Source organism: Siphateles boraxobius, unplaced genomic scaffold (genome assembly GCF_051911475.1).
Source record: "Siphateles boraxobius isolate OS27281-9 unplaced genomic scaffold, OSU_SipBor_1 22, whole genome shotgun sequence".
NCBI lineage: Eukaryota > Metazoa > Chordata > Actinopteri > Cypriniformes > Leuciscidae > Siphateles > Siphateles boraxobius.
In genome coordinates, this window is record NW_027508833.1 from 12,313,222 (window position 1) to 12,331,571 (window position 18,350).

At 36.2% G+C, this 18,350-nt stretch overlaps 1 protein-coding gene across 4 annotated transcripts in view; it reads left to right on the top strand.

Moving 5' to 3' along the window:
• LOC143746681 (connector enhancer of kinase suppressor of ras 3-like) overlaps positions 1–18,350 on the top strand; it is a 117,223-nt gene that overhangs the window by 18,162 nt on the left and 80,711 nt on the right. For all 4 annotated transcript variants that reach the window (XM_077238662.1, XM_077238664.1, XM_077238663.1 and 1 more), the window contains exon 2: positions 8,995–9,158. In XM_077238662.1, the coding sequence (XP_077094777.1) occupies positions 8,995–9,158 (164 nt within the window). The remainder of the gene's footprint in view (positions 1–8,994; positions 9,159–18,350) is intronic.

Sequence of the window (18,350 nt, forward strand, 5' to 3'; positions counted from 1 at the left end):
TTGATGATCGCAGGATCCTCTCCATGGTAAAGAAAAACCCATTCACAACATCTAGCCAAGTGAAGGACACTCTCCAGGAGGTAGGCGTGTCATTGTCAAAGTCTACAATCAAGAGAAGACTTCACGAGAGCAAATACAGAGGGTTCACCACAAGGTGCAAACCATTCATAAGCATAAAGAATAGAAAGGCCAGATTAGACTTTGCCAAAAAGCATCTAAAAAAGCCTGATCAGTTCTGGAAAAGCATTCTTTGGACGGATGAAACTAAGATCAACCTGTACCAAAATGACGGGAAGAAAAAAGTATGGAGAAAGCTTGGAACAGCTCATGATCCAAAGAATACAACATCTTCTGTAAAACATGGTGGAGGCAGTGTGATGGCATGGGCATGCATGGCTTCCAGTGGCACTGGATCACTGGTGTTTATTGATGATGTGACAGAAGACAGAAGCAGCCGGATGAATTCTGAAGTGTATAGGAATATACTGTCCGCCCAGATTAAGCCAAATGCAGCAAAGTTGGTTGGACGGCGCTTCACGGTACAGATGGACAATGATCCAAAACACACTGCAAAAGCAACCCAGGAGTTTTTTAAGGAAAAGAAGTGGAATATTCTGCAATGGCCGAGTCAATCACCTGATCTCAACCCGATTGAGCATGCATTTCACTTGCTGAAGGTAAAACTAAAGGCAGAAAAACCTACAAACAAACAACAGCTGAAGACAGCTGCAGTTAAGGCCTGGCAAAGCATCACAAAGCAGGAAACCCAGTCTTTGGTGATGTCTATGAGTTCCAGACTTCAAGCAGTCATTGCCTGCAAAGGATTCTCAACAAAATATTACAAATGAACATTTTATTTATGATTATATTAATTTGTCCAATTACATTTGAGCCCCTGAAAATGGGGGTACTGTGTATAAAAATGGTTGCAGTTCCTAAAATGTTTACTTGATATTTTTGTTCAACCCGTTGAATTAAAGCTGAAAGTCTGCACTTCAAATTCATCTTGATTGTTTCATTTTAATTTTATTCTGGTGGCATACAGAACCAAAAGTATGAAAATTGTGCTTGTGTCCAAATATATATGGACCTAACTTTACATGTTGTCGATTTAGATGAATTAACGAGTTTGCAAAATTCTTCCTCTCCTATGGCAACAAATGAATCAAATTTTACCTCGGGGAGACTATAATGCACTCCCTGATGTGATATCAATACCCTAATATTATCAATCTTAATCTTATGCACTCCAGCCCTAGACGTGGCCCATCCTGGTATCTTGTGCAGATAGTACCAAGCATAGGTGACGGGCTTTACTTTTTAGCTACTTAATTTTCTAATTTTGTTTTGCTAAATACAACTAAACAGTTTTGCAGAGCATCCTACAGGAAGTCTCTCGCCACAATGTTATCGCCCATGGATTAGCACAAAGAAATGTAAGTACTCCTTTAAGATTCATTACTGCGTCTTTCAGCTGGAAGATCTACAACACTTTCCTCTCTCCTCAGAGGAAAGGTTTAGGTTGTCTTCTGTCTCTGATTACAGTCTACATTGGATTTGTTTGCAACAAGCATATTGAAATATGATTCAGGAATTCAGGTCCAGTGCATGTTTTATGCTAAAATAAGGGTGTGACAAAGTAGTTAAGATATGGGAAGGTTTGTCCCAGTAATTATGGTTTGGCAGAAGATTATGTGGCAGAATTTGGTAAGGGTAGATCCAGTCACAGATGCCTTTTTGTTTTCAAATCTGCTTCTGATTACAGGTCTCTGAGACTGACTTTCATTCCCTAGTGTCTGCACTGTTCAGCCACAACAATTACTGTATAAGAAGTTAATGAGTAGATTTTGGCAAGTGTGAGATCCCTATGCGGCTCTTACAGGCCTGTCTATGAATGGCTGGCAGGCAGAAACCTAGTTTCTGTGTGCAGACAAGTGGAATGTGCCGAACATGGTTGCAATTTCCATAGAAAAAAAAAACATTTTAAATTCATTAAATGCATGGCCCATTTTCCCAAAAGTCAAAGAGACTCACTTTAAAATAATTTATAAGATGTATCCGGTCGCTGACTTTCTTAAAAAAAGATTCAAATTTGATGTAGACCCTTGTGTATTTAGTGAGATGGCGGATGAGACTCTGGAACACATGTTTTGTTTTTTTTCCCCATGTCCAATAGCTTTTGGTCCGAGCTACATGATTGGCTGTCACTTAAGATTGATAATACCGCTACTTTCATCTTGCCACACATCCTCTTTATATAACTAGAGGTGGGCGATATATCGATTAGACGATAATATCCAAATTGTTGTCTGGACGATATGCAAAATTTTGATATCGAATATTTCATAATTTTTACAATCCGACCCCCCAAACATGAAAAGAGCTGAAGGAAGTTAAAGAAAAAACAAATAACGCACACTATAACCTTCTAAACAATTATATGTAGCGATTTTAATACTGTAGGGGTTTGTTTGACTGCATTTTATTTTATTTTTTGTACAAAATCACGATCTTTCCTCAATTGCACGATAGTAAGCTGCTACTAGTTCTTACCTCACCTGTGTGTTATGACGTTTCTTAGGTTGAAGCAACAATCCAAAATCGTAAAGAGTAAAGCCGATGTACGATTAATAAAATAGCTGCTAGAAAATCCAAAATATGCGTTGTTTGCGGGAAAATGAAGTCTGAAGTTAAAAAGTTTTTCTTAAAGGTCTGTGGCGTCCTCAAGTGGCGAGCTTCGCGATTGCATCATTAGAAAATTGCGTTGTATAATGAGTCCAAAAGATGGAATACATTTTCCCAAGAGATCGGTTCGGTACGCATTAGGCCTACAAACCGAACCATACCGTGGTTGGATCATTTTTCCTGCCGACCAAAATCCGCGCTGGAGCGACGGCACAATGTTGCGCAACATCAAATGGCAAATGTAATGAAAGCAGAACGAAACTCATTGTTTTGTGCTTCACGGACCGTTTATCAGTTCGGTCGAATGTCAGTGCAGCGCGAGCCAATCTTGATTAAGCGACACCGTTACTACATAAGAGATCCAGTAAACAAAACATTTGAATTCGCCACTTAAGTAATAACATCGCTGAGAGATCTAGTGAGAAGCGTTACATTTTCTCCGTTATTAACTGATCAAACAGCGCTGACGTGGAAACCAGGAGAAACATTGTTCCATGAATGAACTAGTTATAGGTTTTAAGTCCACAGATAATTCACCATGGATTTAATATTTTTTTACAGTCTATGGTAGTAACACTAACTTGTAACCATGTTTGGCAGAAATATTATATGCTTTCAAGTACGTCACACATCTTTTTCCAGCACTTCAAAACTCAAATGTTATTTAAATGTTATTTTTAATGTGATGACCAAAACATTATTTGTTCATCCTTCAAAGATTACCCCCATTTATAAAACTAAAAGTTTCAAGATGTAGGAAAACTCATACTTATTTAAAAATAATTTTTCTTTCAATAAATAGGAAATTTCTATGGCATTTCTTTATTTTTGCTGTATCGAAAACGTACCGAACGTGACACCAGTCACCACTGTATCTTATTGAACCGAACCGTGAATTTTGTGAACCGTTACACCCCTATTAAAAATATATAAGAACAATAAAGACTTTATTGAATAATATATTATTATTTTAAGAAGTTTAGGATTCTTTAAATCAATAATGTCTCATATCTTTATGTACTAGTAATTCTATACAATAATAGGTCAAATGCAGCAAGTCAAAAGACCAACTGGACCTTCTTTGCCAGTTTACACACATTTCTTTGAAGGATTGCAAAAATATCGTCTGAATATCGATATCGAGATAATGAAAAAAAATATCGAGATATTAATTTTTGTTAATATCTCCCACCCCTAGTCATAACATAATATTGAGCAAGGAACTGCATTAAAATATATATTTATTAATAAATATTTTCATAATACATATGTGAATTCTTAAACTCACTGACCCACAACTAGACCTCCTCCTTGTCAGTTAATCCTGAGAGAGGTGATGTTTGTAACCCTCAGAAAACCTGTCCGTTTGTCCTTAAGGTCTCCGGTCTTCCACGCTGTCTTTTCATCTAAAATGACAAACATGATTGCAAAAGCCCCAGAGCATCTTCTTTATGCCTGTCATTGTAAAAGCTTTCTGTCTCTTTTATCTCTAATTTCAAGAATGAGGGGTTTAAAAACCCTATCCAATTACCTTTCTATTCTGGTGGGATTTGGATTTTTGGGAATTTGCAAATCAGATTAACAGTATTGATTGTTGTATGAGCTGCTGTTTTCCAATCAATACAAGTGACTATTTGTTAGATCAAATCTCCATGCCAGGAATATTGGATCCAGTCTCTTTACCAAATCCCATCAGAAGATATCCATATTTCTGATATTAGCAAATAGTAAATAGTACACCAAATCTTTTTTCAGTGTAAAAGTCTTCCATCAGCCTGAGAGGTTGACAGAGGAAGGCATAGGAAGAGCAGAAAGCAGGAGATGAAAAAATTAGCAGGGTTTATTGAATAATCCTGTACTGAGAATTTCTAGGTCCTTCAACTTTTCAGGAGGTAACAAATATATTGACAAATAAAACCACACAGCACTTGCCTGTTTTATTTGATTCATTATTTTTTTACACTAAGCATATCTCTGCTGTGCTTGGTTTACTCATTTGGTTGTTGCGTCTAATGAGAGGTTTTGGACACAAAGGATTTTTTTTCTAATTATTGCCTTCACAATAACAAATGTCTATCGAGATAGCACCATTATAGAATTCCCACAAAGGGTCAACGCCCCAAAACAATGGGCATTCCTTCATTCCCCTCAGGTTTACTGGAAATCTCAATAGAATGGGAGAGAGACTTCCAGTGGCAGTGGCTAGTGTATATGCTGTGTATGAAAGCACGAGTTTGTGTGGAGAGGGAGGTCAGACTCCCACTGGGAGGCCCTTCATTCTGGATGGTGGAAGGGCTTTCTCTCTCATGTAATCAAACCCCTGAGAACCACAGCCTGTGTGAGCGAGTCTTACACCATGAGACTCTCAGAGAAGGGTTGGCTCTGGGGGCACATCCCGTCAAAACAGATGTGCAGGTTTTAGTTTCAGAGCACAAGGTGTTGGGTTTATCAGTGATCACATCAAAGTCTCTTTGCAAGAATGAGATTGGCAAAAACATAACTTTAGACTGATCCAACTGTGTAATTATCCAATTTTGATCAGAAACATGATACTTTAACTAAACAACTTTCCCCAGTTGGGGGAAAAACATTTTTAGTAAAGGGCTAAGGCAAAAAAACACCCAGGCCCTCATTTGCTCTGCAGTGTAATTCTCACCACGATTATCAGTTTTGAAATGTTTCTGTTTTTTAAAAAAAGTCATAACTTTTCCTGAAGTAGTCTTTCTAGAGTAGAGCTCTGTGATTTCTGTGATAGAAAACATGGATGGAAACAAAGAATCCAGTCATAAAAAAATGGAATTGACTGTATAATGCGGAATGTTGAATGATTAATAAATCAAAAGTAGGGCTGTACAATTAATCAATTCACGATATGGACAGGCATCGGCAACCTATGGCTCGCATGGAGGGGTAATTGCTGACACATGAACAAAAGCGAGAGAGGTGTATGGATTTCTTTTAGGTAAAGAACCTCGCACCTGCCTACAGTTCTACATTTAGAGATAATCATTCCTCAAAAGGGGATTTTCCCCTGGAGGAACCTTTTCATAGTTCCTAGAACTATTGGCAGAAGTACTCGGATTTTGCAGTGTTCGCACCGCAGGAACTAGGAATTTTAGGATTTTAGTTCTAGGAACTCCTTTTGGAGGAACTAATTTATCTCTTACTTCAGAGTAGGGTCAAAACCAGCACTATAGGGACTATCCGTGACGTTAGTATACGCTGATTGGCCAAACGCACGCAAAACACCAGCAACCACCATTTTTAAAAAAGTGGTGTCAACACACAGATTATAGCCTATATATTTACTCCAAAAACGAACTCTATGAACATGGAAAACCGTGATCGATTGACCTCTTAACCTTTACGCTGAGGAAAAAATCCAACGCAACTTTGAGGGGACCAAGTCAAACATAATTATGTATTTCTGCTCAGCTAGCAACACTGGACATCAACCACACGGCATACGCTGATACCTTTTCATATAGTGTCTACTTTCTTATGTATAAGAGTTCTATCTAATAACATGTTAGACAGATCGTAAACTAATGAACACGGAGAATGCGACCACGGTGTGCTCAGGCTTTGGTTTTCTCAGTGCCGTCAAAATTATGGTCCACCACACCGTCAAAATAAAAGTCACAACAACAAGCTTGTCTTACGTCACTTCAGAGTTCCTACTGGTGGTGCAGAAAAATGTTCCAATTGGAACCATTAGTTCTTGGGGAATAAACTTTTGATCTTGCAAATGTATTAGTACATGTTAAGATTAACATTAACTAAGATTAAAACATACTGTAGAAGTATTGTTCATTGTTAGATCATGTTAACTTCTGAAGAGTTGTAACACTTGTAAAGTGATACCAAATACATTATAAAGTAAATTTTATATGAAGTGCAACTTCATTATTACTAAAGTATATTTTAATTGATCATATATGCTTCTCATTCAGCAGCATGTTTTAACCATATTTCAAAGACAGTATAAGTAATTATGAAATGACATATAAATATGCTGTCCTTCTTAATTGGGTCAGAAAAAGCTCTAAAGTCCAACTATTTACATTTATTTATATATATATATATATATATATACACACACATATATATATATATATATATATACACACATATATATATATATACATATATATATATATATATATATATGTGTGTGTGTGTGCGTGTGTGTTATTTTTATATATATATATTCCTTTAATTGAAAACATTTAGAAGTATACATTTTTCTTTTTCTTTTACAAGGGAACATTCACTGATATAGCAGAGCCTCAACTTTGTTTGAGATTTCCAGAGATAAATGAAGGTGCGTGTATTGAATATTAAGGTCAGTGATTTTGTCTGAGCTGTCAAGCCGTTGAGTCCGAGGGCATCGGGCCAGATCTTTGCAGCTGCTCTCTCTGTAGTGCCTTTGACTGGGTGAACAGTGAACACCCTTCCCCCTCTCGTCCCACAGGAACATCCTTCACCGTTCTTCACTGGTGTGAGGGCCCGGGTGAGTGAGGGCTTTGTGTGTCCGTGGGGGGTGTTGGATGCTCTTGTAAACATGTCAAGAATCAGACATAAGTTCCTTTGCTAAGTCAGCAAATCCTACTTGTAACCGAATTTCATGTGATTAACATCAAAAGGAAACAGAAGCAGGAAATACACCAACATTTCCAAACAGATCTATGCGTAAAGAAACTGAACAAGGCATAACGAAGCCCTGAAGAATCCAGCTAAACCAGTCTGCTGACATTAGTTTCCTGTGAGCTGTTAGGCTTGCTGTAATTATAGGTGACCCTTTGTAAAAACAACAAACTGTCAATTGTTTAACCAGCTTCAGACATGTGTAAACTCTAGCAGGTGGAAACAACGTGATGTTTATAGTCTGAAAGCTCTATACACACCTGTTGCAGTGTCAAGGAAGGAAGCATGTTTCTAGAGAAAACCTTATGTTTCTAGAGAAATGTTCTTAAATACCGTATGTAGCTATCTATCTTTAGAAGTCTCTTATACCAAGGCTGTATTTATATGATCAACAATACAGTAAAAATTTCAAACAAATAAATGACTTCAGAATTATATGAAAACACGTACGTGGTGTACTGTATACATACCATTTCATTGTCTGTTTTAAATCTGTATTTGAATTGTCCCGCTCTGAGCAGCGCAGTCTCACATGTCAAAACAAACTCCACAAGGCATCAGTGATAGTTTTTATTTCGCCTTAAGAAGCTGTCCTCGTACTGTGTAATGACAGCTCACCCTGCTCCATCAACAGACGAAACCTGGAAAATCTGTATGGATTTTTGCCGATAACCCATTGTTCCAGCAATTGGTATCAGTGCCTATTAATCGGCAAAACTGATCAATTGGTTGACCTCTAATGATATGGGAGTTTTTTTATGTACAAAAAAATCCATATATGCAACGTTTACACAACACCAATTTTAACTAAAAAACGAAAAACTTTTTATGCGTTTTGACTGTTCATTTACACGACAACAGTGTTTTTGGGGCCTGAAAGCCCAAGCTTTTGAAAACGGGTTTCAAAGTTGTTATTGTCTCCTTGTATACAACAAAAACGTAAATTTGTGAAAACGATGATGTCATGCACATATGTGTATATGTTCAGTCGGGTAATGTTTCTTAACAAACCAACTACAGCAGAATACAGCGGGGGTTTTTTTATTCGTGTGAACGGGGATCGCTTTGACAGCGTTGTTGCCTGTACACAACTTTTTTGTACATCGTTGACATGTAAACGTATCCTTAGTTTCATCAAAGTTGAGGACAAAAAAGTCTGAAATTATATAACAGAAGTTATAATTTTAGGATATCTTAAATGTGGGGAGCGCAGAAACAGGAAACGAGGTACGGTCTAATATGGTAATTATGCTTAAAAGAGAAATGATGGAATTAAATTAACATAAGCACTGCATTCAAAGTCAAAATGCGGCGCTGTTGCTCGTTCTAAAGGCTTGCTTTTTTTTAGAGCAGTGTTTCAAGTAAAATGATCTGCGATACATTAGATTACTTTTTTGTATGGGTTTGTTCTGTATGGATATACAGTATTCATTTAATTTGTGCAAGTTTTAAAGGTCTTAAAGTATTAGGCTAAATTTGACAATTCTGAAGAATGCAGATACCCTGCAGCTTTCAGAAAACCATTTGTAGGTTGGTTCTCTAAAAAGAGTGTAAAAGTGTGGTACTATCAGAACATTGATCTGTTTGTTTGTGATGCAGAAATGACATTCTTTACCCTTTCTAAAAAATATTTTCTTTCTCTTTCCTCTTCTTCTTGTTAAGGTCTGGATGACAGCCTACAACAGTATGTGCACAACTTTGAGAGAGAAAAGATTAATGGAGAACAGCTACTGAAGATCTCCCATCAGGACCTTGAGGAACTGGCTGTTGCCCGCATTGGCCATCAGGAACTGGTTTTAGAGGCTGTAGATCTCCTCTGTGCTCTGGTTAGTCTTATTAACGTTTGTTTTGCTTCTAAATTGTGACCTATTTATTACATACTGTATATATACAGTGATGTGAATAAGCTAGGACACCTATGCTAAAGTTGCCTAAAAAGGGGAATGAAAAATCCTCTTTTGGATATTGATCTAAATGCCTAAATTTGAAAAATGAGGTAAAATCCAACCTTTAAGGACACCAATTTCCTTTGTGTATGAATAATGTATCATGAATAAATACATGTTCTTCCTTAAAATACAGGGTGCATAAGTCAGGACACCCCTATGTTAAATTCCTATATAGTCAGGCAGATTTTAATTTTTTATATATATTTATCCTGGATCCATGAAATAACTGGCCTTTAAAAATAAAAATCTGCCTGACTATATGTGAATTTAACATAGGAGTGTCCTGACTTATGGACCCTGTATTTTAAGGAAGAACATTTATTTATTTATGATACATTATTCATACTCAAAGAAAATTGGTGTCCTTAAAGGTTGGATTTTTTCCTCATTTTTCCAATTAAGGCATTAAGATCAATTTCCAAAAGATGATTTTTTTATTCCTCTTTTTAGGCAACTTTAGCGTGGGTGTCCTAACTTATTCACATCACTGTATATACTGTATATTAATTTGCACTCGTGATATCTCTTATCTATATCACATTATATAAATAATAGACAAAAATCATACAGAGGCATTTTTGCCCTGATATCTTGAATTTTAGAGGTATTTTAACGGCATTCTATAGGATTCATTGTTTCCTGTTTCCTACTAAGCGTAAGTTAACTGTGTTAAATCTTTATTTGCATTATTTCATTAATTAAATGTATGCCTTAAATCGACAGCCCTAAAAAATTCAGTATTTATTTTGGCTAATGTGATTGATTGAATGCAATCCTTTAATTACTATATTCACTAAAGGCCTTTCCCGGCCTACAAATGTTGATTAGTCAGTAGTATTATTGTTTCCATTAGGGCTGCAACAACTAATCGATAAAATCGATTATAATCGATTATGAAAATCGTTGTCAACGAACGTCATTATCGATTAGTTGGTCTGCTTACGTCACGGGGAGCGTTTACTGGTACGCACACACACGCAAGGTATCTCTCCCTCAGGCGCTCTGCCGAGCGCTCGCTACACGGTTTGGAGCAGTCTCTTCTGTCTCGCATGCGCGCTCTTGCTTGCGCGCTCTAGATTTCGGGAGTTTGAACTAATTCGAGGGCATCAGGGAGCCGCAATCAATATGCGGGAGACTCCCGGGACTTCCGGGATGTCTGTATTTTGTCTCGAGCATCAGGTTGTGCAATCAGTTCGCTCCCAACGTAAGTGATGGATTAAAATAGCGCTACCGCAGAAATAGGTTAAATTAAAACGGTGTTTACAAAGTGAAGCATTAAATACAAAGGCAGTTAATAACAGCAGCAGTAAAATATTGTTTTTTAGTCACTGTACTCAGTGGTTTTCAGCGAATGCTTGTGCACTAATGCATAATTTCTCCTGTCCTTTACTCAAGCCTGTTAGCTTGCTGGGTAACGTTACCTCCATTCCGTTCTCTTTTTATAGCATTTGTCTACTAAGTTTTAATTGTTTTTCAAACGCGATCTACTGCGGCTCTACATTCACACAATTGTTTTCAGTCTTTCTATATTTATTTAATCAATTTATCCTTATATTATATTATTTTCTATATTATATATATAATATATATTATATTCTTTATCCTTATATTCCTTATATATAATTAATTTTAAATAAAAATTAAATGAATTATATATTTTAGATGTTTTTAGTTTGTTTTTAGTTCAGATATTCACATCTGAACAACATGTCTGTGTAAATTTGTTTTAACAAAAATTTTGTTAAAACATAATATGTTGGATATCATTTTTTTAACAATAATCATGTTTGTCAACTTGCCATCAGCAATTATCATTAAAAACAATGCAAATATTGATATTAGTAAAACTCAATGTGTGGCTTTTGCACTTTTTAAAGTACACTTTTACACATAAATACCCTGATTTGCGGTTTTATTTAGTTATAATAAAAAAAAAAATCTAATTTAATTTCTATCCGATTAATCGATTAATCGAAAAAATAATCGTCCGATTAATCGATTATCAAAATAATCGTTAGTTGCAGCCCTAGTTTCCATTCATCTAGTAATTTAAAAGAAATTGGTAGTTAGTACCATGACATTTGAGCATTCATGCAGAAATCAGCTTAAAGGGATAGTTGAAATTGATGTTGAAAATGTTGTCATCATTTACTCACCCTAAAGTTGTTCCAAACCTGTATGAGTTTCTTCCTTCTTTTGAACACAAAATAAGATATTTTGAAGAATGCTGGTTACCAGACAGTTTACGGTAGAAATTGACTTCCATGTTTTTTTTTTCTTCTTACTATGGAATCTAATGGCTACCGTCAACTCTTTGATTTCCAACATTCTTTAAAATACCTTTGTTTGTGTTCAACAGAAGAAATAAACTCTGTTTAGAAAACTGTTTACTCAAGTAGTTTGAGTAAGTGATGAAAGAATTTTAATTTTAGGGTGAGCTATCCCTTTAAGGGTTCAAGAAAGATATGTAATGTGCACTGGCTTTGGAATAATAATGGTGTTTACCACACAGAACAGTATGATTTTGAAAAAAGGAAACCAGCAAATCATTACATGAGAAATGACTACGACTCAGAAAGACTTTGGTTTCTGTGGATGCGTGTTCTATGGGGAAGAAAATTCAAGGACCTGATATGAACACATGGAAATACTTAATTAGTATGTCTTGGTGGCTTTGACTGATGGTCATGCCAGTTCTTGTAAAAGATACCGTACATCGCAGTGTTTAGCACTGAATGCTATAATTGGGCCCAGACCCCTAGCATCAAACGCAGACAATGGCCACAAATCTATTTTGGGTTTCCCATTTTTTCTTAGTGCGAAAAATGTTTCAATCTAAAGAATCTTTTTCCACTTTAAATAACCTTTAGTTGCAATGGGACGATTTCATTGATGTTAAAGGTTCTTCTAGAAACACAGATGCCAATAAAAACCTTTATTTTGGTATACGTGTATGTCATTTAACACCCATTATTCCAAATACTTGACCACAGAATGCCTGATTGACCAATTATAATCAAGCATCCCAGAGAGCCATGTAATAAATTCTCAGATACAATAATGTACTAATACAGACAGAATCTCAGGAATTTCCTAAAATGCAAATAAACACATTTTGTGAAATGCATCATTGTGTAAGAAGAATTAATGATTTAGAATGAGACTCATAATGATTTTTCCAGATCATCTCCCCAAACCTTATACATCTGTTTTGTCCCTAAATCACAGCAGCCTCCTCGATGGAAAGAGTCTCTTATTGTCTCATAGCACTGGAAATGATATCAAAGGCACTCAGGCCAAGTATTGGATGCAGAAAGTGCTACGTTATTGTTAGCAGTTCTCCAGATCTCTTCCTGATGTAGTGTCCTTAAGTCTATTTCATGCTGAACAGGAAACACATTCCCATGAACTTTGAACTTCTATGAACTTTGCCCTGATGGAGGAAACCAATCTCTAATTTCTTCAAACCATATCAGGTGTAGTTAAATGAACCTATCATTTGATAAATATAAACCCTTAAAGCGCCTTGGGGAGTTATAACGGTCTCATTTCAAGACTTATCATTTCTGATCATTCAATTGTCTGGAATGAATGTTAACTTGTGTACCAGTGTAATATTGTCGTACTGATATTAATGTTGAATCAAGTACCTCTAGTCAGCAGACAAGAATTGAACAGGAAGCCAATTCCGCTGTCTGTCTAGCTTTGTCTTTCTGCAGCATTATGTGACTGTGAGGTTCAGAGGATCCATGAAACATAGTGAAAACTGCATTACTTATCAAATGAACATACTCATGAATTGGCAATGTGAGCAGTTTAAAATGCAAGGACTGTAGTGCTGCCATCACCAACGGTCAGAAAGTAATACTGTTATCCTTGAGGAATATTAGACTTTCTGGATATGTCACATTCAAATCTTTACAATCAGGGCAACTATTTCAGCTGCTGAAAAGGTTCTTATGGAGTCATAGAAGACATGTTTTCTCAATGTAAAGCCTCTGAGATTCACAGGGCATGTATTATTTAATGCACATTTACACTGCCAATTAAAAGTTTGGAATAATTAAGATGTTTTTGTTTTTGAAAGTAGTCTCTTATGCTCACCATGGCTGCATTTATTTGATCAAAAATACAGTAAAGACAGTTATTTGTGCAATATTATTACAACAACAAAAAAAGTTGGTAACACTTTATTTTACGGTGTCTGTAATTACTTAATTAATTACTTAGGAGTAGACATTGTAATAACATGTAACAAAATGTAATTAACATGTAACTAAGTTATGGAACAGCCTGTACTTACAGATTGTAACTACAATTATGTTTTAGGCAGCTACTGTTACACATATGTAACAGGCCGAGTCGGTTACATGTTACCGACTTGGTACAATGTAACAAGTACTTAAATATGTTACTAAGGTAAAAAGCTTGCAGTTACACATGGCCATTTTGTACCTTCTAAAATAAAGTGTATCAAGGTTGTACTTAAGTGCACTTCATGTGTATAAGGTATGTAGACATGAAGTACACTTAAGTACAATCTTGATACACTTTATTTTACGTAGCTTATCCCTGTGTGATATTATGTAATTGCAATGTAAATAGGAAGCTACCGCATGCATTTAAGCTGTGAACGAGGGAGTTAGGCCTAATTCAAACTAAAGTACATATGGATAAGGTTTGTAGATACACATGAAGTACACCTAAGTACAATCTTGGTACACTTTATTTTACGTAGCTTATCCATGTGTAATATTATGTAATTACAATGTAAATAGGAAGCTACCGCATGCATTTAAGCTGTGAACGAGGGAGTTAGGCCTAATTCAAACTAAAGTACATATGGATAAGGTTTGTAGATACACATGAAGTACACTAAAGTACAATCTTGATACACTTTATTTTACATAGCTTATCACTGTGTAATATTCTGTAAATTTAATGTAATTAAGAAGCTACTGTAGGTATTTAAGCTGTAAACTAGAGGGTTAATTCAGATGGATAAGGTATGTAGATAAGGTATGCACTTAAGTACAACCTTGATACACTATTTTATAAGGTACAAAATGACCATGTGTAACTGAAGGCTTTTTACCTAAGTAACATATTTAAGTACTTGTTACATTGTACCAAGTCAGTAACACGTATGTAACCGACTCAGCCTGTTACATATGTGTAACAGTAGCTGCCTAATACATGTGTAATTACAATCTGTAAGTACAGGCTGTTCCATAACTTAGTTACATGTTAATTACATTTTGTTACATGTTATTACAATGTTAAACGTTGCAAACCGCTGTAAGATAGTACCTACTTTTTCGTATTATATTCTGTTTTGTGATACTCAACAACATAAAATACAATGGATAACAGTTTAAATGTTTATTACCAACAAGCAAAGTGCACAAATTCGTTGAAAAATTAACCCTGCAACACAGCCTTTAAAAGAATAGTTCACCTAATATAGATCAGCATTTACTATCAACATTTATATATATATATTGTTTCACACAAGGCTTAAGTCTAGTTCCGGACTAAAATGCATGTTTGAGTCTTAAACTGAAAACATCTTGCACTGAACTGTTAAAATATGTCAGTGGCATTGCTTTGTCTCAAGATGCACATTAGAAATGTTTTTTTTTCTTTTTTTCTAAGTCACATTTATAAAAGCTACTTAAATGTCCTAATTTAGCTAAGGCCTAATCCTGGCTTAATATAAGCCCTGTGTGTGAAACCAGCCCTACATGTCGTTAAATGAGAAGCCATATGATCCAAATGTATTTATTCTTTTACATCTTTGTTATTATACCTCAAAAAGCCTTGCTTTAGTTTTTACATCCATAATGGTGCTAGACATGTGAACCAATTACATCTGATGTTATTGACATCAAACCTGGCACTTTCTGAGGCGCTGCTACATACAGGTATGAATGTGCAAGCAAAATTGGTCACAAACTGGTTTGCAATTTGATGAGGGTGAGGAAACGATGACATAATTTTTAATTATGGGTGAAATATCCTTTCTAGGCCATAGCAGATCAACCTTAGATTTTTTTTTTCTTTCAGAGATGAACAATTTTGGCTTAGATGCAGTACTTTTGCAAACTGAGATTTGCCAGATCAGGAGGAATGCTCTTGTCCTTTCCAAGATTTTAAAAGTAGAGCACGGGGGATGCCAGGTTTAGCAGCTAAATCAAGCAGCACACATTTTGCCAAACAATTTTTAGAGTCTAAATAGAGCCGTGACATTTTAAACAGTCCAATTGCTTTACATCATGTAACAGTTGAGCATGGAGTGTTGAATTTAATACACCAAGAATGATGCCTTCTAAGTGTGGATTAAATTTCATTGTATGTAACAGAGTCTCTTTGCTTTTTGCTGCATCTGCTGAACAAGCCTACATTCATTGCATTCCAGAAGGGATAGAAATTGTCTACTAAATACTTAGTATTGGGCAAGTCAAGCATCAAGTTTTTATTTACAAATTTCAAATCCATGCCGTAAAAGGACACAATAAAAAACAGAAGTGAAATTCAAACTTGTTAGGTCATGTAATTTGCAAATCTATTTGATGTGGATTGCAACCTGAAGAATCTTTCACTGCTGATGAAGCAATTTGATTTATTGCTCGCTCAGTCAATGCCATGCGGGAATCACTAACTCTTTAAACTAAAATTAAATAAAATAAAAAATCTGGATAAAGAGGGCAAATGTGTTTCTAGCTGCTTACTGAATGCATTTAAAACAGGAGAATATGGATTTGAATTGGGCATTTTGGTCATATTCCCTGCTCGAGAACTCAACAGATAAATCAGCTAAATACTTGTGTTGGGAAGGTGGGGATGAAGCTGGCCAAAGTGTCAGACATCCACCGCTTCTTTGTGCCTGGCTGTTTTTTCAGCATCTCACACCATGAGCACTGCATTTAAAACAGTGTCATGAAAAAGCTTTCAAAAACATTCTTTCAGTTCCATTCTGTCAGTTGTGTTGTGTCAACTGGTTTTGAATGCATGACCACATTCTGTGTACCTAATACTCAACAGTGTTGCCCCTCCACATACAGTCCTCAACTCTTATCCCGGCGAACTATAAGGCATCACCAAATATGCCATTGTAACCAATCACAATAATGAAAATGAAAAGGTTTGGTCACATGCCCCTATAGCTGAAAGCAGATGTGTTCAGCCAAATATAAACCCTTTCAAAGTATACTCCATTTTATAGCATTCGCGAACACAGGTGCTCGACACATGCGCACTTGAAAGCTTTACCTTTGTCCAGTGTCTTTGCTATTTCTATCCATAAACAACAAACATGACTTTGTAGTCGTTTAAACTGGACTTGCATGTATCTCTTAACTCCCCTCACACAATATGGACATTTTTTTTGTTTTGTTCTGTCGCCGTTTCTTTTCAAATGTAACACAAAGGCCAGTGTTGCCGCCTTGTGGATAAACTAATTACTAGAACAACAACAAACAAAAAACATGAATGTGCCAGCAGAGTGTACATTCATTAGGGCTGCACGATTTAGGGAAACATCTATGTATGGCTGTCTTATCTTCATCATGTTCATACATTAAAACATCAAACTTTCATTTTGAGAAAAAAAACGCAGGAAAAACTTCTCTTTTGTTGACAAGCACTTCTCATTACAAATATGGGAAGATGATTCACAGAGGCAGAGATGGATTTCATGTGGAGAAGCGTTTACTGAGATGCTAAAAACACTGAGCTGCTTCACTCTGAAACACGCAGCGTTTAAATCGCAGCCTTTGTGCTAATTAAATCGCAGCCTTTGTGTTTTCCCAATCGAACTAAGTCAAATCGTGATTTAGATTTTATTTTGATTAGTTGTGAAGCCCTAACATGCGGTTAGAAAAATCATGCTGTGCGTGTACGGTAAGCATGTACTATACTGATGACGATATGTACATAATGCACACTGTACACGCATGTCCTAGCACAGGGGTTCCCAAAGTAGGGGTCGCGACCCCCCGGGGGGTCGTGAGACAGCGAGGGGGGTCGCGAGATGATTTCCAGAAGTGTAATTGACAGAATTACTAAAAAATATTTTGCTACCTAAAAGTTAAAGATTTTTAATAAAACTCAAGAGATGGTCGATGTGTGGAATTTCATGATTTATGAGTGACGTTAGTCTAGTAGAATTTTCTAAAAAATATTTTGCTACCTAAAGGTTAAAGATTTTTTTGTGTCACACATGCATGCATGTCTATTTCCCTCATATTAAATATAAAACGCAAGTGGACTGATATTTTTCTAATGTCCGGACTCCTTTATTAACGGAGTAGACCTATATAAACAGACGTTTCAATATATTTGTATGAAATGCATTTTCTGAGAATTTATTTGTCAAGTTTTTACTGCAAATGTCAAAATGCGCGCTCTTTGGTCCATCAGTGCTTGAGTCACCATATATCGGAAAACATTTGGAATGGGTCAGACATAAATCTGACCACTTATTAAGTTTTGTTTTAAGTAAATTTCGTTTTGTATAAATTGTATCTTCATTTTAATCAATGTTTTCATCAACAAATTGACTGGATTAATAAATAAAAAGCAAAGTAGACAATATAATTAGGACACGGAGGCGCCGGCGCGTGAACTGGAGCGCGCCTCATAAATGAACCGAAAACTGACAGAAAACACTAGTTTATTAATAAACAATTCAAATGTTTAATGCACAATCCTTACTTTGGCCGGTTCTTTGTGGCAAGCTGTATGCGTGCGTTGAGATGCGGAATAGGCAATATATAAATGCTGTCATTATAAAAGGTTTCTAGTGTCAATGTATTGCTTGTTTTTCTGTTTACATTTCATGTCACGTCAGAGCGACCAAAGCGTCAACAAGCTTCAATACGCTTCCCCGTACTTTTTGACAAGCGTCCTCGACAGGGCGGCCAGAGCTTCTTTGCCGCTCAAGTCGGCGGCGGTGTGAACGTACAGTTATGCTTCTTGCACGGACTTTTGGGACTCAGTTTTGAACTGGTGTCAAGGCGCAATGAATGAAATGAACAAATGGTAATTAAATAGAACCCCTAGGTGAAA